The sequence below is a fragment of the Nipponia nippon genome, unplaced genomic scaffold, assembly GCF_047370975.1.
Source record: "Nipponia nippon isolate SJK-2023a ecotype South Korea unplaced genomic scaffold, ASM4737097v1 scaffold_4, whole genome shotgun sequence".
Taxonomy (NCBI): Eukaryota; Metazoa; Chordata; class Aves; order Pelecaniformes; family Threskiornithidae; genus Nipponia; species Nipponia nippon.
In genome coordinates, this window is record NW_028262358.1 from 21,214,845 (window position 1) to 21,242,059 (window position 27,215).

At 47.3% G+C, this 27,215-nt stretch overlaps 1 protein-coding gene across 1 annotated transcript; it reads left to right on the top strand.

Moving 5' to 3' along the window:
* On the top strand, positions 1-27,215 carry DUSP10 (dual specificity phosphatase 10). Its single transcript, XM_087776738.1, has 4 exons — positions 1-135; positions 1,787-2,632; positions 21,224-21,601; positions 24,924-27,215. The coding sequence occupies exons 2-4, from the start codon at positions 1,831-1,833 to the stop codon at positions 25,187-25,189; spliced, it is 1,446 nt and encodes a 481-aa protein (XP_087632864.1). The 5' UTR covers positions 1-135; positions 1,787-1,830; the 3' UTR covers positions 25,190-27,215.

Here is a 27,215-nt window from a genome sequence, read left to right on the forward strand (position 1 = left end):
GTACATTTACGCGGTAGCAAAAGAGAAAGTAACGAGGATGGTGCGGGCAGCGCGCGCGGGACGCGGGGCGGGTGGGGCAGCGGGCGCGAGGCGCAGCGGGGGCCGCGACGCACCGGGCCGGAGCGCGCCGCGCCGGTGAGTGAGTAGTGAGTGCGTGCGGGAGGGGCGGGGAGCCGGGAGCCTTCACCCCGCTCCCCCCCCCCGGGACGCGGGGCCGGGGGCTGCGGGAGCCGGGGCACGGCTGCCGCGGCGGGGAGCACCGGCCCGGCCCGGCCCGCGGCGAGGGCGGCGGTGGCGGCGGCGGCCCCGCGTCCCGGCGCTCGGGGGGTAAAACTTCAGCCTCCCGCTTCTCTTGCGCTCCCCTCCTGTTTCCCCCGCCCCCAGCGAGCGGGGCTGGGTTCTGTCCCTCGTTCGCTTAGGGCTGTTTTTAATGGCCTCAGGCGAAGGCGCTCGGGGCTTGTTTATCCTTTTTCTAAACAGCGAAGAGGGCGAGGGGAGGTTTGGGGAAACAAGAGGAGGTTGGAAAACCTCTCGGGCCAGCCGGGGCCGCTCCGCCCGGCCCCGGGACCGCCGCCGGCCCCGGGCGGGCGGGTCGCCGCACCTTTCCTTGCTCCGGAGGGGCCGGCGGGTTTGCTCCGGTGGCTTTTTTGGGAGGGGGGGGGGAAACGTCTTGCGGGCCGCCCCGAGAGGAGGTCTCGCCGTTCGGGATGGGGCATCTCCGTGCCGCTTGTGGAGGGTCCCGGTGCAGAGCTGGATGGGGAGGCGGGACCCGCGCCGCAAGCGCTCGCTCCGTTTTGGGGATTCGGTGGAGTTGGCGAAGTTGCCGCTGGGATGTGCTTTCCAGCGAGAGCCGCGGCTGCTCCGAAAGTGGCTGGGGAAGGGGAGGCACTGTCTGCCCTTTCTTAGGTTGTTGTGCTCTTGTTTTTCCTTCCCTCCCGAGTGGAAAGGGGGAGTTTCTGATCCTGTGTCCTGTCTCTTAGCAAGGGGCAAGCCAAAGGCTGGGCAGGCTGTGACCTTGGCCGGGGCGGAGGGGGACCCCTCTTTCTAGAAGCTGTGAAATGTGCCGGGGTGGAGGGGACTCCTGCTCTGGGACTGCTGGAGGACAGCAGCCTTCCCGGGCCCCGGACTGGGGGCTTGACTGGGACTGGATTCGCCTCTCAAACGGGGGGTGGAAGCGCAAGGCACACGCTTACTTTTTGTAAAGATCTCCAGAACGTAATTTTTCTGTCCTCTCCTGGGTGTTTTTTGTTGAGCTTTATGTGTTCGAGTTTGTAACTGTCTCGGGGAATTTATTCACAAGCTCATTTTTATTCTAGCTTGCTGGAAAAGTTGCATATCACCGCTGACACATTCAGCTCCTGTGCGTTCCTCCCAGCAGTAGAGTCAGCCCAGTAGTTGCTTCCCTTGCAGTAAGCAACGGGAACAAGAGAATGTGCCTCTCTGTCATTATCAGTTGCATGCCTTGCAGCCTGGGGTTTCAGAATAGCTCAGCACCATCTGCATGGAGACAAATGCCTCCTCCGGGGTGTAGCTGCACAGTCCAGGCTAGTCGCATGTATTCTGCGTGCCATGTGCACACATGCAGATAGCTGAAGTATTTGCTGCAGGATTGGAAAAGGTTCTTTAGTAACTACCGTGAGCTGATAACTGTCAGAAGGGGTTGTTACCCATGGGTAATGGGTGTTAGCAAAGTGAGTTGTCATATCTGTGGGCTTATGTCATTTCATGACCTGTTTTCGTCACCTTTTTCTTCTTCCCTTTCCCCCTCCCTTTTTTTCTTTTGCAGGGTGATCTTGAGTTCTTCCTAACTTGCTAGTGCTCAGCCTCCTCATGCCTCCATCTCCTTTAGACGACAGGGTAGTAGTGGCACTTTCGAGGCCAGTGAGACCTCAGGATCTCAACCTTTGTTTAGACTCTAGCTATCTTGAATCTGCCTCTTCTGCCGGTGAGAGCCACTCCAGTCTGCTCAGCGCAGCTGTCGTGTCCCTAAAGACTGCTAATCTCACGTATATGCCCTCATCTAACGGCTCTGCACGCTCCCTGAGTTGTGGATGCAGCAGTGCCAGTTGCTGCACTGTGGCAACGTACGACAAGGACACTCAGGCCCAAACTCAAGCGAGCACCAGCAGCGCCAACGCCGGAGCCTCCACCGCCTGCCCTGCCAACCAAATGGTCAACAGCAATGAGAACACCGGCAGCTTGAGCCCACTGGGCGGAGTGGGGAGCCCGGTCTCAGGCAGCACCAAGCAGCTCGCTAGCATCAAAATCATTTACCCCAATGATCTGGCGAAGAAGATGACCAAATGTAGCAAAAGCCACCAACAGAACCAAGGGCCTGTCATCATTGACTGCAGGCCGTTCATGGAGTATAATAAGAGCCACATCCAAGGGGCTGTCCACATTAACTGTTCTGACAAGATCAGCCGGAGAAGGCTCCAGCAGGGCAAGATCACCGTCTTGGACTTGATCTCCTGCAGGGAAGGCAAGGACTCCTTCAAGAGGATCTTTTCCAAAGAAATCATAGTTTATGATGAGAATACCAATGAGCCAAGCAGAGTAATGCCTTCCCAGCCACTCCACATAGTGCTGGAGTCACTCAAGCGAGAAGGCAAGGAACCCCTAGTCCTAAAAGGTAATCCTTCTCTTTGCCCAGATGTAACCTCATGGTTTGCTTTGCAGTGCGTGTATTCTGCTGTCAGCCTTGCTGATGGTTGAACTTTCAAAGCAATTGTTTATTTCTAGGAGGGCCTGTGTGCCTTGAGTCACCGATGGCGAAGCAAATGCCTTCCATGAACATGGCGTGGAGATGCTTGCTTTTCTCTGACTGTTGTCCTTGAGTAGTGGAGAGGATGGGAACTGGAAGGAGGAGGAAGCACGCTTCCTGGTGTCTGTCTGTCCAGACAAAGAATTTCCCCCAGTGTTTGCTCTAAGTATTTATAGCCCAAGGGGCAGAGGTCCAGGAGGGTATGCTTCTCTTTTAGCTCATCAGACTGACCTTTACTTAGCAGCCTTATTTTAGTCTGTATAAAACTGGATATGGGCAGTGGGAGAGTGGAAGAAGGGAGGAGGAAAGATGAGGGAGGCTAGCTGGTCTGAGGTGTTGCATCATGGACCAGTCAGCAAAACCTGAGGAGCAGTCAAGCTTTGTTTTGGTGGTATGGGGTCAGAATAATGGACAGAGGGAGATACTTCATCCAAAAAGTGATCTGAAAGTGTTGTGTCTGTATGTATGCATGCTTATATACATATATGGCTTTCTTGTAAAGGCTCCTGTTTTAATGTGGCATTTGGTTTATCCCTTAATGGTCTGGGGGAAATGAGCCCCACCAATTAAGGCAGCACCCAAGGATACTTCCCTTTCTTCACTTGATTCTGTAGCTCCTATTTATAACAATGCTGCCCTCTAGATTGAATCTCCTTTCCCCTTCGCCTGGGTGTTATGCCATTCAGAGGCATGATTGGTACAGACTGGCTGTGGCACTGAGAAACCATGGAAGGATTTGTTGCTTAGCTCATACTGTATGTATTTAACTTAATTTTTCTGTACAGCTTACTACTTCTAACCTGCACAATGTGGCAGGAAAATGTATTGGGCTGATAGAGGAAAGGGGGTAAACTGTTTAGTTTCAGAGCTTTATAGGAGCGAAGGGTCCTGTGAGATATTCCTCTGTGGGTGTATCCTGTAGAAGCTTAAAATTGCAGTGAACTTTCTTCTTCCTCCCAGCAAGTGTATGGTCATGCTGGCTTTACTTCAACACTTGCTAGAGGTTCCCAGTATGCTTTTATTGAGTCTGTCAGGTCATGGCGGTCCCCTTCATCTGTTTTAAAAAAAAAAAAAAAAAGAGGAGGTGCTTTGGAGGGTGAGGTTACTGCTGAAGTCCTGTGTTCCTGGTAGTAGTCATTCTATTGTACAGCTCTTACAACCAGATACGTGGTTGTAGTCTTCAAGCCTTCCTATCCTTAGAAAAGTGTGATGCTGAAGGCATCTTTCCTCTGTTTCTCTGAAAACACTGAAACTCCTGTGGACCTCAAACTAGCTGTTTTTCAGTACCTGAAGTAAGAGGCCCTGGATGAGATGGAGCCCCAGAGCTGTAGCTGGGCAGCACCGAGCTGTCAGGTCCTGCGGGCAGGTTGTGGGCAGCCCCTTCTCCCACCTTCCAACGCTGGTTGCTGCCCCTGGGCGCTGCGCTGGGTTTAACTGAGTGCTTGTCGGATTGCTTGGGCCGTTTCTGGTTTTCAACCACTGAGAAATCTGCCTCGAAGACCTGCTTAGCAGAAATACTCTCCTCAAACTGTTCTACTGACAGATCTGGAAGTGTGCTAGAAGACAGAGGAAGCCCAAATCGTTTGCTTTTCGGATGTAGTGATGGGCTGGGCCAGAGCAGACCTCACCTGGGGATGTGTGGAGCCAGCATCTCCCCCATCACCTTAACTCCCCTCCCCTCCCCCCCTTTGAAATGGGGCTCAAACTGGGGTCGAATGGCATCGAGCATACAGTAAAGCAGCATTTAGGAAGGCTGCGGTTAAGTTTCCGAGCCAGAGGAGCGGTTCTGGAAGTGCTCGTTATTTAGTTTCACTTGTCAGATAGCGTTTTTTCCACCATGCTTCAGCAGCCCGGGAGCTGGCGCACGCCTGCCCCTGGGTTCAGGCACCGAAATGAAACCGGGTGTAGCTGGGGAGCCCTCTTTGCCTCTGTTTGTTTTTTCGAGAGATTTCTCTTGCTCGCTGCAATCCGGTCCTAATTTATTGCTGGCCCATCTGATCCCCCATGTTGTGTTTGCAAACACTGGTTGCTAGCCTGGCCGTCCAAGTTTATGCCCCCCTGATCCGGTGCCACCTTCTCCATGTTTGGTGCTGCCTGTCAGCCCGCGGCCCCGTTGCCGTTTTCGCGGCGTGGTGTCGCGTTGTGGGGCGAATCTGATCAGCAAAGCTGAGGGTTGAGTTACAGCTTTGGCTTACAGCGCGCTGGGGTAGTAACGTGGCCCTGCCTGTATTTAGGTTTTAGGTGCCCGAGTCTTTTTAAGCAGCAGATCAACTCTGTGCTGTTTCCAAAGGCCAGGCTGTGATCTATAGATAAATATACATATGGGGCACCTTATTAGGATCAAGTTAAAAAGAGGTGGCCTGATTTATTTTTAATGTAGCAGACTAATATATAAACTAGCACTGTGATGAGAGCATTGGGGCTTTATGTATGCTGTGGTATGGGGGAATTTTAAGACCTCTGTTCTTCCCTTCCTATCCATGCCTCTCTTTGCTACTTCTTTTAACACAGAGCATTGTTTTTGTCATAAATATAATATTTGCATAATTTTGATTTAAACTTTAGAAGCAGAGATTTGCTTATTTCTTTGTTCACAAGGCACACCAGCGCTTGAGACAGTCATAGACCCCCTATTTTTACAAAAAGGAGAAAAAAAAAAAAAAGAAGAATCACGTACTTCACAGGGCTGCTACATGGGCTCTAGCAGCCTAAGCTGTCAGGGCTGAAGCTGCTACTCAGTCTGTTTGTATACAAAATAGGAAGAAGTCATGTTTCACCCCCGCACCCACACACCTTCGTACTAGACCATGGTATTGCATGCTTACTGAAACCTAAAGGCTTCTTCCCTTTTTCTGGATGGCAAAGCTGTTGCTAAATTTGGGGAGGGAGAGTGTGGTGGTGTGGCCCTGGGCTGGCTCAGCAGCCCTGGCTCTCCTTGGTGGGGTTGTGCCCCTTTCTCTCTTGCAAACCCAACGGCGAGGCACCTCTGCCTTCCCTGAGCACCTCAGCTCATAGCGAAAGTGGCCTGGTGTCTTGGGGGTTCGTGTGCTCGAGTTTGCTACTGGGACCTAAAAATAAGAAGTGGGAATTTCATTTGCATTCAGATGAAAAGTATTATTTTACCCAGAAGAAAATGTTTAGGTTTGGAGTTGAGCATCTCTTTTTTCCAAGTTAAATTAAATCTACAAATGAAACAAAAATGAAAAATTGAAGCATCCGTGCCAATACGTTTCAACAGCTTTTAACACAAGAGGAGTTGTCTTTGTCTCCCTGGCCGGTGTCTAGCAGTATTGTCTTCATCCTGCCCTTCCTCCTCTCCCTTCGAGCCCCAGCAGCGAGAGCCTTGTGAACCCACTGAAGTCTTGTGTTTAGTTTTTAAAGGCTTCTGTGTTTGAATTTGGCGTTTCCCTGCAGTCAAAAGCAGAGGTGCAAAATGTAGTTTGGCGAATAATCCTTTTCTTCTCCCCCCCCCCCCCCCCCCCCGCCGTGCTGTAAACTGATGGCTGGACTGGCAAGGGGGATGGGGCAGGAACCGGCTGGTGGTGATAAAAACTGGTTGCTTCTCTGTTCTTGTTCCTGGTCTGAGCTTTTTTATGCTCTGGCTTTCAGTCTTCTCATTGCTCATCTAACAGGGAAATAAATGAAGTGACTTGCTCTCATTATAGTGGGGAGTATAAGACCTGCCAGCAAACCACTTCATGCTTTCTGCTATGGTCTAAGAATAGCTTCAGACCTCTTACCACACTGAAGTCGCATATCAGCAAGGCTGAAACAACTACAGAGGGACGGAGACACCTATAAAAGGAATAAGTACCTGGTTTATGTTGTTCCATGTTCGTGTAAAATAGTATGGTCAGCTGCCTTTGAAATACCTGACCTGGTCGTAATATGTTGCAAATACGTTATTAATTATTAGTAGTAGTTATATAATTTAACAGTGGCGGTGTTACTTTAAACCCTAATTGGATTACACTGCAGAAGTGTATTTGAGAGTAAAACTTGACGCAATGGTCAACAGATCCAGCTCACCAACAAAACACGTGCCTGGCACTTATTTCCGCCAGAGATCTCCGCTGAATAGTTATTAGGTCATAGTTGTAATAGGGAAATGTGTATTTTTAAGTGTTAAGTAATGCGTGTGAAGCATCCAGTGTGTTTAAAACTAAAGTGTGCTCCCTCTGGGCTGCAGAGGAAATCTGGCTCCATCAGTCACTGGGGAAAAAACTTCTGTTGGCTCTATTAGGGCTGAGATTTCATCTTTGGTTTTCAGACTCTGATTACCGCAACTTAAAGTATCCCTTTCTCCATTGGAATAGATAATCTTATTGGCCATAACACTTGACAGTTGGTTGTGTGTGTCTATACCTTTTGCATATAGATAAATTGGGGTAATGGTGTGGCTGCAGACCACCGTCTCTTCTGTACTTGGAGGGGATGCTTCTGCAGAGGAGCGTACCTCTAAACTTTGCCTATTCAACAGTAATGGAAAGCGTAGCATTTCCCCTCAGATGATGGCATCTGAGAGTTCAGAGTGCTGGCTTGCACAGTGCCTGTCATGTTTTAACTGTCCCTGGGGGGAAGATGACACTGTCTTGGAAAGAGAGGAACAGGAAGGAGATTTTTTTTTTAGCTTTCCAGCTTCTCATACCCTTGGAAACCAAACTAAGAATCAAGAAGCAAACTGTTACATTAGGCAAATATCTCTGATGCTTGTAAAGAAAACTCTGGCTCCAGCTCTGTTTAAACTGGGGGGGACATCCCCTGCAATGGTCCTGATGGGTAGACGTTGGGTTATAATTAGCTGAATGCCTCATGTGCTGCCCTTACCCTGTTGGAGGCGAGACTCTCTACTAGTAAAATCTTTATAGTTACTTGCTGGTGTGTCTCCTGGCTTTTTATTCCTAAGGTGAGCACAGCCTTTTAGAGAGGCTCAGTGTGGAAGAGTAGCTGTATTTGAGGTTTGAGTGGTGTCTGGATGTTAACTAATACAGATAGACTTTTTTTTTTTTTAGGGCTTATACATGGGTTGTTTTCCTTCTAAAGCAGCAGCCGATGTTTTTACTACACTTAGGAGCACACAAGTTTTTAGTGAGATTACCTTGGCTTTACGATGCATTTGAAGTGGGGGGTCAGCTACTTGTCTGTAGGCTATGACTCTTTCTTTACTCTGTGAAAAGGCACATTATAACTATTTTTATTTATGCAAGCAATTCTGAAGTGAAGAAATGGCATAAATAGGAGCAGCATGCACAGTCTTAACATTTGTCTGGTTTGCATGTTTACCAGCCAACCAGGAGGGAAATATTTTTCAAATATTCAGTATGGGCTTGCAGGGCTATAGAAGTCAATGCTGTTTAAAGAAATAGATTATGGTAATCTATGAAGATGACCTAATGCATTGTCCCCTTGCACATAAGATAAGATTACGTGTGGATCCTTGGCCTTGTTGGGAAGTCTCTGGTGGGCTGGGAGATTGCTGGCTACAGAAATCACAAGGCTGACCTGAATTATCACAAGCAGTTGTTTGCCTGGAGCTTTGTTTCTAGGTACTCCCCTGAATCTGTCTTCAGTGTTTTTTAAACACCTCTGTACTGTAAAAGTTAAACTTTTTTTGAAGTTCTTGTTATCACAAAGGTGTTTGGTAAGCCGGGTCTTAAAGAAGAGTGATGCATATCATGGATGTCACCTTTCCCCTCCTCCCCTAAAAGTCAGAGCTGGCAGAGTCTTGTTGGGAGAAGGCTGGATAAAGGTGCTGTCTCAAGCATTGCACTTGCTTCAGCTGGTGGGTCTTTCAGGTGGCTGCCTTTCACCTGGTCTTGATCCAGTGGATGTTGGTGGTTATGGTGGTAAAGCTGACATGCGCCAGTGCCTTTGGCTTCAGCCGCTGGTCCTGGCTGTGCCTCTCAATGCACCCTGTGTGGAGGCAGAACAGGGGAGAGCTGCTGTGAGCAGGACGCATGGAGGGGTTCAGCGGGGTTATTTCTGCAGCTGGAAAAGTCCTGGGGTGCTTGTGGTTTCTGTGTGGCATGGCCAATCCATGCTTCAGTAGTGAAGCTGTGGGCTGGTTTTTTGTTTTTTTTTTTAATGCCTTGTAACTTTTTAGTACAGGAAACTCTTTGCTTCAATTAATATCTATGATTAAGGCAACGTCATATCTGGAAGCATCTCAGCCCACTGGAGGCTGGTTTTGGTATGTCCTGCCCTGCTCTGAAAGATGTTGGTTCCCCAGGAGCATGTGTCCCTCCAGAAGGCAGTCACTGACTTGGTAATGGACCTGTACAGCAGCATTTTAGGGCTTGAGGGAGAGGAGGGGGGAGATGGGAGGAATAAGTGTCTCTTCTGTGTGGTGCAGAAAAGGTGTAATCTGGCTAGAGGGATAACTCTTGTGCCTAGATAGCAGGGCAGTCTCGGTGCAAGGGGAGCTCTGGCCAAGGCTGTGCAGTGGTTATTCTCCTGCTCTGTGACTAAGCACACACAACAGACTTGCTGTGAGGCCTTGGACAAGTCATTTTAATCTGTCTGGGTTTTCTTTTTCTGTCCTCTGCACTGTTTGCAACACTGAGCGCATCCCTCTTGTTGCCGTCAGTGGTAAGCGCGGCTGATCCAGGTTCATCCACTGTCACAGTGGTGCCCTGGAACACCGCAGCTGCCTGTTGCAGAGAGTTGGACAGAGGCTTGCAAGCACCCCCTTCCCCTCCTCCCTTAAATGTACGTCTTTGCTAAAGTGATAAACTGTAGGCTCTCATTTGCCTTTGGGGGATTTCTATTTTTTTAAAAATTCAAGGTTCGTTTTCATGTCTTTCTCTGCTTGGGTGAGCAGGTTACCTCCTTTCTAAAGGAAAGCTCCACTCCCAGTAAAGAGACCAAGATCCAGAAGGGGCACAAGCTTATGGTCTCCTGGCACTTGTTTTTAGTGGTGCCCCTAAAGAGCATGTCCCAGGGAAGTGTGTGCAGAGAGACCTGAGCCAGCAAGTCTGCGGGGAGCAACCGGGACCTTGTAGGTCTAAGTCCCTCGTGTCCTGAAGAAATGAGGCTCTGATTGCTGCCTTGTCTAGCTCACCTGCACCCACTGCTCCCTTGGCTGGGCTCCAGTCAGCTCACGTGTCCCTGCACTGGGCTGTCCCCACCGGAGGGGTCTGGGTTAGCGCGGTTGGGGTGACTATAAATCTGTCATCACCTTCTGCTGGGGGTACATGAATGTGCTCCGTGGTCAGGAGGGCTTGGGAGCCACTGCTCCCGCTAGGGTTAGATGCTGCTTTGCATGTATGTGTCGCTGTGTTTCCAAGATAATGGCTTTGAAGGAGGAAATTGGAAAAAATAAATTAAAAAAAAATAGCGATGGGAACATGTTGGTTCCAACTCTTTTACTATGTTCTAGCTTTAGAAAGCCTACAGCGTGACTGGGTTAATTCCCACTTGATTTGCTGCAACAGAGAAGAACCGCTTCTAATTAAAGGTAATAAAAAGAAGAACAAATGTTACTCCTTGCCCACATGTGAATTATCATACATATTTTTTTTACAATGGCTTAGAGATTTGGAAAAAAAAAAAGATAACTTGCAAGCTTCTGTCACATCAGGCAAATTGGTTGTCTCCAGTTTATTATGCCAAAGTGTGATATGAAGCTGTATGTAAGCAGTTGACCAGTAATGTTTTAAAGCAAAAACTGTTGTTAGAGCAGTTGACCTGTACCGTGTTGGCAATGGGCTCTAATTCTTCTTGGTCTCTGCTAAGATAATGGGAGTCTGTCTGCTCAGATGACAGAAACCAAGAATAAGCCTTTTGCTGCTGCTTAGAATTTGCAGGCATATTTTAGGTACAAAACCACTTAACGTGATTGTTTAACATGAGGTTAATCTTAGGTTCATAGGTGTTTGTGTTAGTTCTGTTTGACAGCATGACATCTCTGAGGGATAACACAGTGCTTATGCTTCCTGGGAAATGTTAATGTTAACTCACCTGGGGAGACAAGGAGACCTGGGTTGGTTTTGATCTGGCTGAAGAGATTCCTTGTTTAATTGCTATTTAGCTCTGGATTCTGTAAATCTCTGTCTCTTTCCCTCTCCTCCTTCCTCCTTCTTCCCTTGACTCTGGAGCATATGAATGCAAACTGGGTCAACTTTCTCTTGCCCTTTGGGGTTTGTAGGGTCTAGCCTTGCCTCCCTGGCCATTAGGATTGGGATTTAAGGGCTGGCAGGGCTGGCCCTGAAGTTTGTGGCAGTGTGGGGGCTGGCTTGCACCATGCTAGTTCCAGTAGTTTGCTGCTTTTATTTTTGGACAGCATGGCACTGGGATATGTCAAGACAGCACCCTTCATTTTCTCTGGGTTTTCTTCCTGTGCTTTGAATATACTTTTCTGGAAAGTGTCAAATCAGAGCCAGATATTATTTCTAGCCAGAAGGCTAGAAACTCTTCACTTTAAAAAGAGTTTAGATCCATCAGGAATGGATGGCACTCCCAAATGCTGGTGTGGTATATCAGCACCCTGTTTTCCTTTCATATTAATGCAAATGTTGCTGGTGTTTCTGATGTGGAGGAGCAGTCATTTGGACTGGAAAAGAGCCTGTGTTCATCCTTGGGAGAAACAAAGCAGCCTGCTCTGTCATTAGAAAGAAGCTGTCTTGAAGAGGTTGCCCTTAAAAGGGTAAAGTGAATAAATGGACGGCTGAACCATGAAAATGTCAGTGTTCTCTTAAAACATGCGAATTAAACAGAAATGTCCACTCCTACGCATCCAGGATTACAGCTGTCTGACACAGTGCCTGCACCCTTCACCCTCTTCAGACGTGCTGAGCCAGAGCCCTCCGCACCACGCTCGTGTGCGATCACACCGGCCGCTGGCTGTCTTCAGGCCAAGCGGACCAGTTGCTTGAGGGATGCATGTGGTCATGGGCAGGGAGAGAATTGGTAACAGGTTAAAAAAAGCCAAACCAAACCTGGTGTTTTGGGCAAATCTGGTCTGCTCTACCTCTGTCTGTGAAAAGAGACTTGTAGCTCTTGGTCAATGTAAAGCCATTTGTGGTATCTTTGTTGCATTAAAATAGTTTCTGTTCCCTCCCCCCTGCCTCCTTTGTACATAGCTTTAGCATTTCTTGATGACCTTTTTGTTAATATGATTTCCAGTGGGAGCGTTTCACAGTAGAAGTATGTATTCCTTCAGGGTTTACGCTGACATTTCCAGTGATTATTTAATTGGACTTCATGTTACCCTACATCCCGACGGGAACGCATACTTTTGCTGTGAGAAGTTGTAATGTGTCTAATTTTGAGTTTCTGCTATAAATGCTTGCCCTCTGGGGAGGGTAAGTCCAATCCTCGTCTGTCGCTGCAGAATCGTCGCTGTAGTGTGTTTGGGACGTGGGGTTTCTTGCCTTGTTCCGAATTACATTATTGTATAGCTTAATCCTTGTACCAAAATTGAGAGCAGGCCTTTTCTTCTTTCACCTTCCTGAGTGCTCCCTGAGGATAACTCAGTGCTTTGAAGGATGCTGTCATGTGGCGTATTTTCCTGTGAATACTTTTTTTTCTTTTCAAATGAGCAAACTCTGCACTCACTCAGCATAGGGGGATTTACAATTACAAACTGGAACCACTGTCTTTGAATTCAGAAACGTGGTCCAGAAGTATTCACAGAGGCTTCTGGACAAGCTGGCTAGTAGTCCAGAAGTTAGCGGCATCTCTTGGAAAAGCTGGTGAGTAAGGTAGGGAAGGGACATGTGGGATTTGCATCGGTGGCCCGGGCCCAAAACTTAGGGTATAAGGTAAAACTAAGGTTAAGACAAAAAAAGAAATCGCAAACTGAAGTACCAAGAAAGGTTCCCTAGTGGCAAGTTTTTAAAAACAAACAAACAAACAAAAAAAAAAACCAAAAAAACCAACCAAACAACAAACCCTAAAAAAACAACTATTCTTTATTTCTAATTGGAACTACTTTGGATGATCTAGTGGTCCTCAGAAGAAGAAAAGCAAAGGGGTGAAAGCTGATGGTGGAAAGAAGCATGTGTTGAGCTGTGGTAGGCATTGGGGGTGAAGTGTGGTTGACAGCAGGAGGAGCCGACAGTGGAGCTGGGCAGAGCCAGCATCTCTGGCAGAGTCTGGCAGGGGAAGGGGCTTTCAGTGACCTGTCCCCTGCCTCCTGGGGTCCTGTCCCTAGGGCAGCCAGCTGCGCTGTGCCTGGTGTCAAAGTACAAAAAAAGTAGATGAGACCAGGGACTGCAAAGGCCAGTGGGAGAGGATGTGCTGCATCAAGGGGCGTGAGCGGTAGTGAGATGAAATTAGAAATAACATGCAAATGCACGTGCACGTACCTCGATGCTGAGGGGAAACCTTTCTTCTTTATCCGGCGTCACACTCTTGACTTCTAAGGGGACCTCAAAGTGGTTGTGTCAAGGATGTGCTTGTAACTCCTCTAGGCCAGAATTTGTGTACAAACCGACCTCTCGGGATAGTTCCCACATGGGAAAAAAACTGACCTTGCAAGTTCTCCGGAATGCAGGGTTTTGCCTTTTTTTTTTTTTTAAGTGCTGTTGGCAGCTTGATTAGAGGGAGAGACTAGATTAGATTGAGTGTATCAAGTTGGAAGCTGTTCTTTGTGAACTATGTTTACTTTTACATGTTTGTTTAAAGTTTAATCTTTTGCGGCAAGGCTAATGCTGAACACCGCATGGGCGACAGGGAAAGAAACCCTGTGATGGGTCTTTTGAACCTCCTGTGGACAGGTGAGAAATATGCTTGCAGGACTGGAAAGTCAGACTTATTCTACTTGCTGGTAGCAATAGAAGTAGAAAAACTTTCAATTATGCCTTTGATTTTGGAAAACAGGGAGACAGCATGGGTTGTTGAGCTAAATGTTGTAAAAGGATGGATTTTTTTTTTTTATTTCCCCCGCCTTCTTTAAGAGCAGGAATGGTAATGTGTAAAGCAGTCCTGGTGTCACTGTGGTCTCCTTGTACTGCAGAGGGATGGGCTCCCCTCTGTTGTGGGCTTGACCTCACATAAATCTCCCTCCAGTGTTTTAAAAACAAACAAACAAAACCAAACCACAATTTCCTTGAAATCAAAGGAGCAACTCCTAATGTCACCTGGGTGAGCGTGGTCTGATGGGTCCCCACCCCTTTTGACAGAAGGGAGTTGCCCTTCTCATCTCAACTTCCGGCTGCATGGGCCAAATCCGGTATCTTGAACCGTGTCGTGCTTCCTACAGCAGTGAGGGCAAGCCCTGAGCGCTGCTCAGCAGCAGCTGTGGTGAGGAGAAGGACATCTGTCTTGGAGAGCAGGAGCACTCCTACAGTGACCTGCTTGGAATAGCCCTGTTGCTCTAGAAGAGGTGTGGGACACACAGTTCTTTGCCACAGCGAGCGGAGCCCTGCTTGGACAAGGAAAGCTGCTGTCTCGGGTTGTTGAGGAAATTTGGGCATCCCTTCTTTCAGTACCTCAGGATGAACAGAGAATGATCCCGAGTAAGCACCATGAACCATCTTTGCTATGGCTAAAATGGTGCCAGCAACAGCTGTGGGTAAGTGTGATGGCTAGATATTCCACTGCAAGGGGCTTTTAGCTCTGGTGCTCTATGGGTGCACCCCCAGTGCCTCCCTGCCCTCCCTGCTGGTGCCTTCGGTACCCAGTAGGCTTAGTCCTGCTTGAGGCTAAGGGAGTACTGCAGAAGAAATGTGGAGAGTTAGGGGCTTTTCTCCTGCTTTTACCCTTTCCATGTCATTTGGTGGTGTTGGAGATAAGGTAGTGGGCCTTTGGTTTGGTTATGGCTGAGATACAATGTCCTTTGTGCACAGCCATAAACCTCTGCGGACATGGCTGGGTTGGTCGGTGGTATGAAGAGATGGTCTGGGTGCCTGTCCACATCCTGGGAGTGGATTTGGCCTATACTGGCTGAATTCTGCTTCAACCTGTACAGCTCCTTTTTTCCTACATAAAAGCAAGCAAGCTGTGATGGATTTGCTGCTAAAAGCAAACCTGGGTCAGATGGGGAGTGGTGTCCCTTGGAGTGCCTCTGCGTTGGAGCTTGCTGAAAGCACTCCTACTGTAGACCTGTAACCTGGGGACAAGCCGCTGCCTCCAAATGAGCTCGGACGGCTTCAGCCCTCTGTAAACCTGTCACGTGAAGGGACCAACACAAGGAAAGTGAGGCTACCTACCCGCTGAAGCCAGTGGGGACTGTAGCCTGAGCCAAAGGGGAGGAATACGTAACAGCAAGGAAAAAAGATAACCAAGCACAGCACTTAAAGGTAAGTGCATCTCACTCGAGCATGGTGCTACAGTCCACAGAATGCCCTGCTGTGGTACAGGAGCAGCCTGCAACACCGGCACTAAAGTGGTGGCGGCTCAGCAGCAGCGTGCCACCCTGAAGCAGGACCTACAGGCACCGCTGGCGGCGTGGCACGGGGGTGGCCCCGGGGCCCTGACCTTCCCGCCTGGGTGGGGAAGGGGTGCAGCACCAGGTGGGTGAAGCAGCTGGCAGTACCTGGCCTCTATTTTTACATGCCAGAGTCGCATTTGCTTAACCTTGAGGCATCCTGCACTTTGAATCAACTTGACACAAAGTCAGCTGTTCATTAATAACACAGGAGCAGTTTAATTGTTGTCTTAGTGGAAAAATACATGAGACTGTCATCAGCTGTTGCTTCTGGCAGTGCTTTTATGCAGTAATGTAAATAAATGAGGTCACAGGTTTAAAGGAACAGGCTGTACTTGCACAAATTCAAAGCGTCATCTTAAACAGATATACACCAATTGTCTGGGTATCTCCATCCTGTGCCCCAGTGATAGCTGTAATATTTTGACCTTAAACACACTCAAACGCAGCCACAGGGACTCAGTTTGCTGTGTCTGTACTGACAGGGCACATGCTGAGAGGGTATTCTAAAACTTGGCTTCGTTCCTGAGTGAGGGAGGCTTTTGGTGGCCAGAACCCCAGTATCGCTGCATTTTCTGCTGCTTCCCCCCCGAGAGCCCAGCAACTCAAGAGCAGGGGAAGTTACGGACAGAACTTCTCCTTTGCTGATACTTCACAGTGTCCTAGGATTTCGGCTCTTGTTGCGCCTGTGCATGTGCGTGTTGGTTTTATTTTTTTGAGATGGCTTTGTGGTATTGTAATCGAGGATGAGCGGATCCAGAAATCTGCCTGGACAGCTTTGAAAGCTGTATAAAAGGTCTGTTTGTCTCCCGGGACCACGTGTTCTGTCTAAATGTGGATACTGCATCTGCAGTCTGTCATGTATAAAAATATGTTCCTGTTTGTAATCGTAGTGGGAACACCCAGTACCTGCCACACTCAGAACAAAGTATAGCTATGCCGATGAGGTAATGCAAAGGTATTGCTTTATGGTGAGGGTACTTCATGGTAACTGCCTCTCTATAAGCTCTCTCACAATAGGGGGAACGAGGTCACTTACTCCCTTTACTGTGGGGTAAGAGCCTGTTTCCAGATAGGAAACATATTGCAAATCTACCAAAACATACTGTAAACCGACATCCTAGTTTGCATATAGTCACACAGCCACAGAACAGCAGTGATGGTTGAAAGAGGTGCCAAAGAAGACACAGAGAAGGAGGGCAGGTGTTACTGTACTGCTTGTACTTCAATTCTTAACCTTCTTTTGGAAAAAAAAAAAAAATCACTTGTATAAAATGTGTGCAGATAAGGTTTGTTCTTGGTTTCTTTGAAGATGATTGTTTCTATTGCAAGGTCATGGTCCCTTGTAAGAGCTGGTTGCCTAGTTCCTGCCATACCTTTTGTGCCTGTTTTGCGTCATATTTGCCCTCTTCTGATGGCAAATGACAGACACCATGTTTGGCATGATTTTTATGCAAGCACTGTGCTGCTTGTCTTTTTCATTTGTTCAGAGCTGCTCTGGCTCCTGTCCAGCTGCTCACCTGGCCTCGTAGTGCTGGTGCAAGCCCTGGGCTCCTGGGTGGCTTCGAAGCTGGGAAATCTGTGTGCAGCTGCTGCCCAGGCGCTGCTCGGTGGGGGATTTTGAGGAGCATTAAGAGAGATGTTTATGGGCAGATGGCTGCAAAGAACTTGAACAAACAAGTATGAATAGCTGGAGCATGTACGGTGCTGACTTGAGACTTCCGAAAAGTTTTGAGGTCTTGGACAATCCCAAGTCTGTTGTCGCTCACTAACTGTTCTGGCAGGGCAGGATGCTGGAAGATGTCATGCAGTGATAACTGCAAAAATATCTGGCTCCAGCATCAGTGGCGAGCAAGAGCACTCCATCTTCCCTTGTGTTCCACTGGATAGCAGGCAAGGCTGTCTGCTGTGAAGGGTCCTGCTTCATTGATTCATTTCCTTGTGCAAGAAAAACCTTGGGTTCCCCAATGTGCTGGGCATCCTTGCATGTCCATCTTCATTCCGATTTGTGTAGGTTCAGTCCCCTCTGAAAGCCTGCCCAGCAGCTGTTTTGGAGCAGAGTGTGCGCAAAAGCACTTGGGATGTTCTCCGCATCTCTGCGTGGGCTGTGTCAAACTGGCTGGGTGGTTCAGGCTTTTTGCCGTACTTTGGTTATTAAAGCTATGTGGTATGTTTAAAGCTAGAAGAGACAGGTTACAAGCATGACATTCTGTAGAAGTGAACATTGGTGGCTTATCTAGCTGCTGGCATTTTGGTTTGTCGCTGAAGGTGGCTACACAGCTGAGTCTAGGCTTCATGGCTGTCATTCAAACTGCACTGCTATGCATGCTAATGGTCTTTCCTGGTGGATAGATTATATTGTCTTTCTGCTTAGGCTGCCTGTATACGATGAAGGTTTTTTGGATATTGCAAAAAACAGTTGAAAAGCTGCCTTTGAAATGCAGCTAGCTTTTGTGCTAGTGAGAGGCTTCTGACAGGTTGTGCTTCTCCTCCATGCTCCCTGTTACTGCCTTCTGTAACTCTTCCTTCATGCCACAGGTTTGAGAAGGCTTGAGCAGCTTCAGCCACAAAGCAGCTTCTGTTACAACCACGAGTGGAGTCTCTGCATCCATGCCTTGAGCTTCCTTGTGATCTGGAGTTGCTGTCAGTAGCAGTGATACGTCTTGGTCCTTGCTGATTTTAATGAATCAATTCTTAGACCAGGCTTGCAGTAGCTATGTGTTGGCCTCTTCTCTGGGTACAGCCTCTTCTCTCCCCCAGTGCATGAAGACTTGCACCTGAATACCCTGTACATTGTATTTACCTTCATGTGGAAAGTCCATTCCTCTGACTCTTTCTGACTGGTCATAATGAACTTTGCTTGGACCTTTTTTGGGAAGTAATCTCAAACTGTAGAAAAACCTGAGCATTATGCGTGCGTGAGCTCCACTTAAATTACACTGGTGCGTCGTAAGTCAGGTAGGAGCAAGGTTCATGTGTGCTGAGCATGGGGGTAGTGGAAGTGGATTAAGGGAACAGCACTCGTGAGGTGTCTGGATCCTGTTTTGGGACCTGCATGACTCATATGGCAGTGCAGATCCAAGCTAAGCTCCTGCTGTTGGCTTTAGAGTTCGGCTTCCGTTCATGACTGCATCTTGCTGCACCCTTTCCAGGTACCAGTGTTCTTGTCCAGTCCTCCCTTGCTCACGTGTCTGAGCCAGTTCAGGTTAGTAATTCTCTCCCCAGTAACATGTTGTTTCAGGGATGTTTGCTCCGAGAGTTGCTTGGGTATGGTGCTTTAAATATTGCTTGAACTGACTTTTTAACTTCCTACCCACATGTGGGAGGAGAACAAGGAGAGGGGGGATGCAGGCTGACATTAGGAAAGGTAACCTCTTCACTGGCAAATGTCAGGAAAGACGTGGTGGGTGAAGCTATTGTATGTTTGGCTACTCCACTTCTCCACTTGTTTGGGTATCTTCCCCGTGGCATATTTGGGAATGCCTTCCCATCCTTTGGCCTGACGCTCCTGCTGGAGTGGTGGGCTTTGCCCTGTGCCTCTTGCTCTCTTCTGGCTACAGTGGTAACAAAGGAGCTGTGCACAATGTAATGGTCTCTTGTCCTCTCCTCCCTGTTCTCATCTGTTGGACCAGAGCTCGCACTGAGGAAGAGTTGGTAACAGGAGTAATAGTGTTTTCTGGCCAACACGGCAGGCAGAGACCCCAAAAGGAGGACATAGGTGGTGAGGAAAGAGCTTGCTCTCTACAGCTCCCCTGTATTTTACAAGGTGACTGGTGAAGCAGGATGGTGTCTGCCACACCATCAGTGTGTCCTCACTTGAGCAATGAAGCAACGGGATCCTACCTCTGCTTGGTTGCAGAAGGCTGCAGGAGAGGTAGAAAATGAGCATTGACTCAAGTCACTAAAGCAACTTATTCTTCAGGGGTTTTCTTGGGAATCCCAGCATGCTCTGGTGGCTGTTGTTCAAACAGCAATATTTAAGCTGAATGGATTGCTTGCCTGTGCAAAAGGATGGGAATGTGGGTTAGGGCTTACCCTTTGTCCCAGGCTCCAGGCTGGGGCTGTCGGTTTGGATGAGACTTCAAACATCTTTGGCTTGAGGACCATAGTCTTGTTTGCTTTCTTGAGTGGACTGAGAAGACTTTTCAGACCCTGTCAAGGCCAGGTGGTGCAGCTGGCAGTTGAGCTCAGATTTTGTCCTTGTTCTTCCTTCCGTCCTGTTCCCTTGTTATCACAACTTCATGAGTAGAGATCTTTAAGGCAGACCTGTTTGCTCTGTGTCCTGTAAACAGCAGAAACAGCTGAAGACAAGCATATGCTTTCGAGGTGGGGGAAGTACTCTGTGTTTTGTGGGAGCTTCAAGGATTTCTGGGAAAGTGAGTTACTAGCAGCATGTGAAGAATAGAAGTCTGGTTATTAAAAAGGGTACTTGTATTAGAGGGGCTGAGGTTGTTTTGTGACCTGGTCTGGGTACCTTGTGCCCATCGCATACGGCACCAAGATGGGCCCTGAGTGGGTCCCACCCTGTGGGTGGGCGTGTGGATGTTTGGAGTTGCAGCACTTGAGATGCAGGCATGGAAGCCCTTTGCTGTATCTAATCCAGAGCTGGTGTGACAGCATGTTTTGCTCATTTTTAAAATTTTCCTTTGCCAGATCACTGTTAAAGAGCATGGAAAAGACAACCTTTTTTTTTTTTTTTAAAAACACCAACACTCAAAAGACAAAAAAACCCACCCATTAGCAAGATGGTGACATTCAGCATTTATTTTGGCTAGTGTAGCTCTTCAGCGTAGCTCTCCCCACTCCTGGGTTGTGGGTTGGTTTTTGGTTTTGGTTTTTTTTTTTTGGCTTGCATTTAATAAAGTACAATTGAGTCTGAACACTTGGCCCATCTCGATGCGGTGCATGACTCCAAGTATCCTGGTACAACATAAATGTGCGCTTTTGCGGGCAAGGCGGGGGGGGATATATCATTGCATTTCTCTTTCTGCCTTTTTCTTTTGGAGGAGCCACCTGTTAGCATTACATCAGCGGCTCCCAGGAACACTGCCTCCTACCAAAGGCCCTACACAAAGTAGTTCTTCTTGTATTGTTTGCGCTCAAAGAGCTGATGTCATGCCAGCTGATGTCATTGTGTGCTTTGTGTAATCGCTATGGAAACTGGGCAGGTGGGGAGCCTGGGGCTGATGTAATTGCCGAATGAGGTGTAGAAAGAAGGTCTGCTTTTCTCACTCCAGTTCTGCGGAGCCGCCCTCCTGAGGAAAAAAAGAAGGGGGGGGGGGGAAATGCTGCTTGAAAAAAGCCAGCAAAATGTGCAGGAGAGCCAGGGGAGGCGCAAGCCAAAAAAAATTACTTTTCCCTCCCCCCTCGGATCCATTTCCCAATCCATATTAATATCCTAAAAATAACTCTTGCTAGATATTTTCAGGCAACCAGGGCAGAAAAAGGAGAACTGTTTGCCACATGTTAAGTGAGCACTGCAGTCGCTGTTAGGTTACAAGGAGAGGTTTTCTTTTGTTCGGCCGCACAAACACGCACGTACTGTTCCCAGGAGCGATGCTGGTGTGAGCTGCACCTGCTCTTCCTCGGGGGTGTTGGATGGGGGGATGCCCTGCAGGGCTGCTCCCAGCCAGCAAATGTGTTCTGGACAGGTAAAGCTAAAAGACTGTCCCAGCTGGCTTGCTGCTCTGCTTTGGTGTGCTGCTAGCCCATTTGCTTGTAGTTTTGGCGATGTTTTCCTTCTGGGAAAAATGGTTTTTGTCTTACCCCGCCCCCCGTTGTGTCCTCCCACAGGCTCGTAGGTGAGGCAGCCCCAGCGCACTGGTGTTGCACAGAGGCGTGTTTGTCTGTGGGCCTGTTCCTTGGCACCGTCAGCCTCGTGGAGGGGAGGACAATGCATGCCGCTGATTCATGCCACCCTTGCCATCGGCGGCCGTGCCCAGCATTGGCCACCATAACAGTGGTGGTGGGGACAATAGAGCCAGCTCCAGTCCTGCTGGCCCCAGCATGTGCTCTGAAGAAAGGTGGGTCCAAAGCATGACTGACCTTGGGGTGTCTAATCAAAATATCTGCTTGGTCTCTCTTCCCAGGAGGACTCAGCGGTTTCAAGCAGAACCATGAAAACCTCTGCGATAACTCCCTCCAGCTGCAAGAGTGCCCAGAGGGGGGAGGAGGGGGCGGCGCATCCGCCGTGCCCCCCACGCTACCTCAGTCCATCCCCACCACGCCGGACATCGAGAACGCTGAGCTCACCCCCATCCTGCCCTTCCTCTTCCTCGGAAACGAGCACGATGCTCAGGACTTGGAGAAAATGCAGAGGATGAACATAGGCTATGTAATCAATGTGACCACCCACCTGCCCCTGTACCATTACGAGAAAGGCATGTTCAACTACAAGCGGCTCCCGGCCACTGACAGCAACAAGCAGAATCTCAGGCAGTATTTTGAAGAGGCTTTTGAGTTCATTGGTAATTACCCTTGACTGGAAATACTGCTGGTTTTTTTACCTGTTCTAAGAATCTAGAGTGAATTTTGTGCTTCACTAACTACCCTGAAGGCTGTGTAAGGCCATATTTACTTTTGTTCAGGTTGTCAGAAACGCTGAGCACCTCATGTTTCTACTCATTCTCGTCTCTGGCACATCCAGTTAAGTAGCCCGGAGGTACAATTTTTATCCATTGATAGTGGTACCTACCTCCAGGCTTCCAAATTCAGGAAACCCTAGAAAACTGAGACTTTTGTCATCCCCTCTTCTTGATTCCTTTGCGTTCCTAGTTTCCACAGTGGCATCCAGCCAATTTTTCATAGTAACTATTCTTAATGATGGCTGAGTCTTTCCTAACTTAATTTCATGAGAAAACTGACAAACTTTCACACTTCACTTGTTCTACCATTAGATTTATAACTTCAGAGTGTGGATAAGTAGATTGTGATGAAAACTTGTATTAATAAGCCTCTAAACCCTGTAGGCTCTGTGAAAGAGTTAACCACAGTCATGCAGCTTGTTGAGGAGGTTGCTGAAGAAATGACCCAGCAACGTTACCCACGTTGCTTTAAACCTCGCTACGACCCACACAGCACAACCTTCAGCCATGTTTAGGGGTGCATCCAGCTCTGGTCATCTAGACTAAAGCCAAATGGCCTCTTTAAGCAAGGCTTGTCAGTGAGTACGTCAGCACGTGAATGTCCACTTGTGCTTCCCCAGCACAAGTACATGTCCTGAGAGTTTTTCTGAAATATGCTGAGAAGACTACTGACATTTGTTTTCTTGTGCTGAGGCTGGGCCAATCCAGGCTTGATGGTGGAGGACTAGACAAAGGAAGTGTGCCTCTGTGCTTGTGTCTCAGCTTAGGTCCTTAGCTGACCCCACGCTGAAGTGGGTGCAGAGCCATCTTCCTTCCTGCCCTCAAACCACGGGTGTTTATGGCCCTTGAGTCAGGGTGTTGGTACACAGCTCCTGACACTCAAGCCTACTTGTGCTGGCTCTGTGGAGGTGCTCTGGGGCTCAGCCAGGACTGAGTCCCAGGGCAGGAGGTCCAAGCTCAGCATGTTCTTCTGAGCCCATCTGCCCCTGCCGTGTGCCTGGGCAGGGGCTCTCTGCTCTGAAGCAGGCAGCTCGTCAGCCTAGTCCGGCTGTGTTTTGGTTGGTAGGGGATCATTGTGCACTGAGGCATGCAGTCTGTAGCCATGCTACTTTAGTGAAGGTGAATAGGCAAATCGCTGCTTACACTGCAGTTCAGGTGGAGTGCAGCATTAAAGCTTGAGTCTTACCACTGAGCGCTTTTACCGGGAGCCCTTGGGCTTGTTCTCTACAGCGTAGAGGACCAAACGATCTCTACTTAAAACCAAATTTTCCCTAGTGTTCCTAACACAACCCCCAGCTCTACCAGTAGTGCTGGAAGCTCCCCAAACTGCTGATTACTATGTGCATGGGAAGGTGAACGCCCCTTTTTGGGTGAAGGGAAGCCTTCTCTGAGGGCAGGGGAGAGGGAACCTCGCTTTGATCCTTTGAGAAGAAAAGCTCGGTCAAGAAATCCAGTAAAACCTTTAAACTTTGAATTCAACAAGATGGGGAGATGCAATAGGCTAAGCTTACATAAAGAAACTGCAAAGCTCTGTTGTGGCCCTTTGGGGGTGGGAGGGAGATTTCTGCACCCAGCATCCCTATGAACTGCAGGATTAGAGCTCTCAAAACCACTAAAAGATAGTGTTTGGCTTATGACCTTACCAAGGGCAGAGAAAGCAGCCTTGCTCTGAAAAGGTTTAGAAAGTGTTTCAAAACCCATTTCACTTTCCTTTTTAATAATTACAGCTTGAGGGCCTGGTTTTGTTTTTAATAAACAAATACTTTTCCATTGAGAGTTTTTCTCTGTAGCAAATTTAACCAGCTGGGGAAGTAACTAGTCAAAGCTTTCCCTTTCTCAGGGTAAACTTTAAACTGCATTTAAGAAGATTTGAAAGTGTTTAACCAGCAGATCATTGGCTTATGTTTCTTTAAATATGTCTTGAAAAAGCCATAACCAAACCCAGGTTTAGCTAAGACTAAAGCCATAGGAAGTGAAATCATCAAAAACTCTCTGGGAAAGTGTGTCAAAATGCGTTAGAGTTTCAGCTTTCTTGAAACACTAACTGGCAAAAATGTCTAGGAGGGAAGTTGGCTTCATTTATGCTTTCACAATACAGGTTGAACATGTGGGGTAGGATGAACCATGTTCTTGGTGGGGTTGGATTCATGCCAAAACTTGTAAACTAAATTCATGCTCCTCCTGTGGATTAGAACAGAAGAAATGGAATGAAGTGTCACATGTTGAAAGTTTTATCTCCTGTTTTAAAAGCAAGCTGTGGGAGATGAGGATGGTATAGTAGTGACTCTCCTCTTTCTTGTGTCCTATTAGCATGAGGTTCCAGGGGCTCTGTCCTCCCTAAATCCTGCCCAGGTTGCATCTCTCTAAGTGATGTATCTTGGTGGAGAGCATGTGTGTGTGATTGTCGTTTCCTTCCCTCCCCACCTTGTCCTTTCGCCACCGCTCGCAGTGAGAAGCTCTGCAGGGGTAGTGTTCAGCAGAACACAATGCTGTGCTCAAATCACACAGAGGCAGGGATGGTAAATCCCTTTTTCACACTGCTGAAGGTGACCAAGTCACAACACACAGAGCTTGATATGTAAGAAGTGAGGAGTCAGAATTTGAGGTCTCTTACTGATGAATTCTTGCTGAGGTGTAAACCGGATCCAGCTCCTCCTTTTGCAGAGACACCACAGCAGAGTGCCCCATTGAAGCTCATTTCAAGAGTAGCTTTGTAAAAACCTCAAAGAATAAGGCTTTGAAACAGATGTATTGTTATGAATTGAATCTGAAAATTCCTGTTTCTTGAAAAGGCGATATCCTGCTTTGAAAGACAGGGAGGTTGAGATGCCAACATAATGCAGTGGCGTTGCGCGAGAGGTGGAGATGGAGCCTGAGCTGCCTCATCATGGGCCTTGAACTCCTAAATAAATGCTCCCTGGCAGCATGTGTGAGCAGTGCAGCAGTGTCTCTCAATGTGCAGTTCGTCTAATAAAGAGATAAAAGTGAACATGAGTATTTTCAGTGTTAGACGGGCCTGTGTGTTTTGCATTCAGGAACTGAAACTCCGAAGGAAAATGGGCTGGAGGGGAAGGGGAGGAGACGCTGCTGTGCTTGTAATCAAATAAAGCGACTTTTCACATTAAGTTAGCCTTAGTTGCGCTGAGCTTTTTCTAATTTACAAACTGGCGAAAATCTTACTTACTTCTGTCTTTCTCATTTCCAGAGGAAGCTCATCAGTGTGGAAAAGGTCTCCTCATCCACTGCCAGGCTGGTGTCTCCCGATCTGCCACCATAGTTATCGCGTACTTAATGAAGCACACACGCATGACCATGACGGATGCCTATAAATTTGTAAAAGGCAAACGACCAATCATTTCCCCTAACCTTAACTTTATGGGGCAGTTACTGGAGTTTGAAGAAGATCTAAACAACGGTGTTACACCACGAATCCTCACACCAAAGTTGATCGGCGTCGAGACTGTCGTGTGACGACAAAGCTGCGAAGAGGTGGTCAATGAAGGGGCTAACCTGTTCTTCACCTGATTTGGGGCAGTGATGGGTGGGTTGTGAGTTTTTCTTTTTAGCTTTCAAGGGGGGTTTTGTGGCAAACTTTTTGTGAATAAAAACCTTTTTTTGTAAGGAAAGGTTTTTAAAGAGATCAAAGAACTTCACTGTGTTTGGGATGCTGTTGTGATTTCCTTCCCAGACGCCAGCAGAGCAGGGAGGCTTCGGAGCAAATGGAGTACTTTTTAAAATCAAAACAAGAAGAAGAAATACTGGGCTTTTTTTTCTTTTTATTTTTTCCCTCCTCTCCAGCTACTTGTAGAGTTTATGGCTAAGTAGTCTGTGCAGGTTCATAGACTGAAGAAACCTAAGTTGAAGATGAAACACAAACAGCCAAAACAACACAGGAAAAAAAACCTCCCTGAAACATAAGGGCCTTCGTTCTGCAAAGGCTTTGCTAAAGATAACCTAGCTAAACGCTCACTGATGCAAAGGAAATTGGAGCAGCTTAAAAAGGCTGCAAGGCACTTTTCACACTCCTGACTCAAACTAAAGAAGGAAAAAAAGTTTATTTGGCGTGTTTCATGTTCCAGTTCTATTTTTCTATTTTGGGGTGTAAGGTTTTAACAGTAAGGGACTTTGATCATTCTATGCCATATGCCTTCACTGGCTTCTTGTGCAATAATAATTTGGGGTTTGTTTTGAGTGTTCAAACCAATTAAAGTTGGCTGCCCACTAATAATAAGATAATTTTAAAAGTCTAATAGTGCAACGGCAGCCGGCTTGGTTCAGAAAGGATAAATGATAGCAATTATTTAGTTCCTTTATATGATTTTTGATCCTGGTTACAGTGCCATAAACCTTGTTACATATGTATATCGGAATGTACAAAAATCGAGAACGAGCAAAGTTTATTTAAAAATATTTTTCGCACAAAATATTAGTGTGTTTCAATTGTCTATGTAAAAAAATTTGATTATAAAACAAAAAATCTTTTGGAAAATGTGTGTCCTTTTATTTCTTTAGCAATTTTCCATTTTCTTTCTATGGGATGGGTTTTTGTTCTGTTCGTTTTGTTTTTGTGTTTGTTGTTGTGGTGTACATCTCCCTTTGACAAAACTGATATCTCTTGTTTGGCATCTCCTCTTCAGTGTTTCATTCCTGTCCTCTGCTGGTGGAACATGTTTTCTTTATTTTCTATTGTACTCTTGCATCTTTCAGTTTCTGTAACCGGAGTTTTCTCTCCTGGAAGAAGAGCAGTTTTGGAGCTGTTCAGCTGAATTAGCACTGTTGGTGAGGGCTCTTTGGGACAGACTTGTTATTTCTACAGCTCGGTAGCCATTTGGAAAAATAAGAAATAAACATTCTCCACTGATTCCTTTTCATCTTCCTGCAAATAGCTTATTTTCTATGTTATAAAATTGTCTGGTTTCTAGAAATACGTTGGTCTCTCGTGTGCTTTTCCCTGGCCTCTCTATAGCCCGCTCCTTTAGCAGTTCCACGATTCCTGGGAATCCTCCTCCTGGGATTTTCCTCTCTCTCTTGCCCATCTTTCCTTCATCCCCCTCCTTTTCCAGCTGTGTCTGTTAAGTGTGGTGTGTATTGTAGGGCTGATGTTTCTGCCTGACAGTGTCCCTTAGGGGGCTGACTTTTACTTTCTTTGTTTGTATTTACTTTTTTTTTTAATGAGATGATATAACCTGATCTCTTCTGGACTGTTACCAACTCTAAAGTTTATTTGTATGAGCCTAAAATGAGGTAGAAAACATTTCTCTTATGATTCTGTTGTGCAAACTGATATATCCCAGGAAGTCTGGTAGCAGCAAAGGTTTTTCCTAGGTAAAAACGTAGATGGACTGAACCAAGTTTAAAACAGGACCTGTCAGAAAACTTATGTGTAATCACATTAGACATGTATATTTTTGTGGACATTCTACTTAAAATGTTGTTACTATACAGATATTTTCTTGAAACTTATCCCTTTATTAAATTATTTTTCTACTGGAATGGA

What these genes read in the sequence shown, in the direction of transcription:
- DUSP10 (XM_087776738.1), top strand. Translation starts at nt 1,831, where the DNA reads ATGCCTCCATCTCCTTTAGACGACAGGGTAGTAGTGGCACTTTCGAGG. An exon ending in GGAACCCCTAGTCCTAAAAG is followed by an intron (nt 2,633 to 21,223) that starts GTAATCCTTCTC and finishes CTCTCTTCCCAG; the next exon opens with GAGGACTCAGCGGTTTCAAG. An exon ending in AGAGGCTTTTGAGTTCATTG is followed by an intron (nt 21,602 to 24,923) that starts GTAATTACCCTT and finishes TCTCATTTCCAG; the next exon opens with AGGAAGCTCATCAGTGTGGA.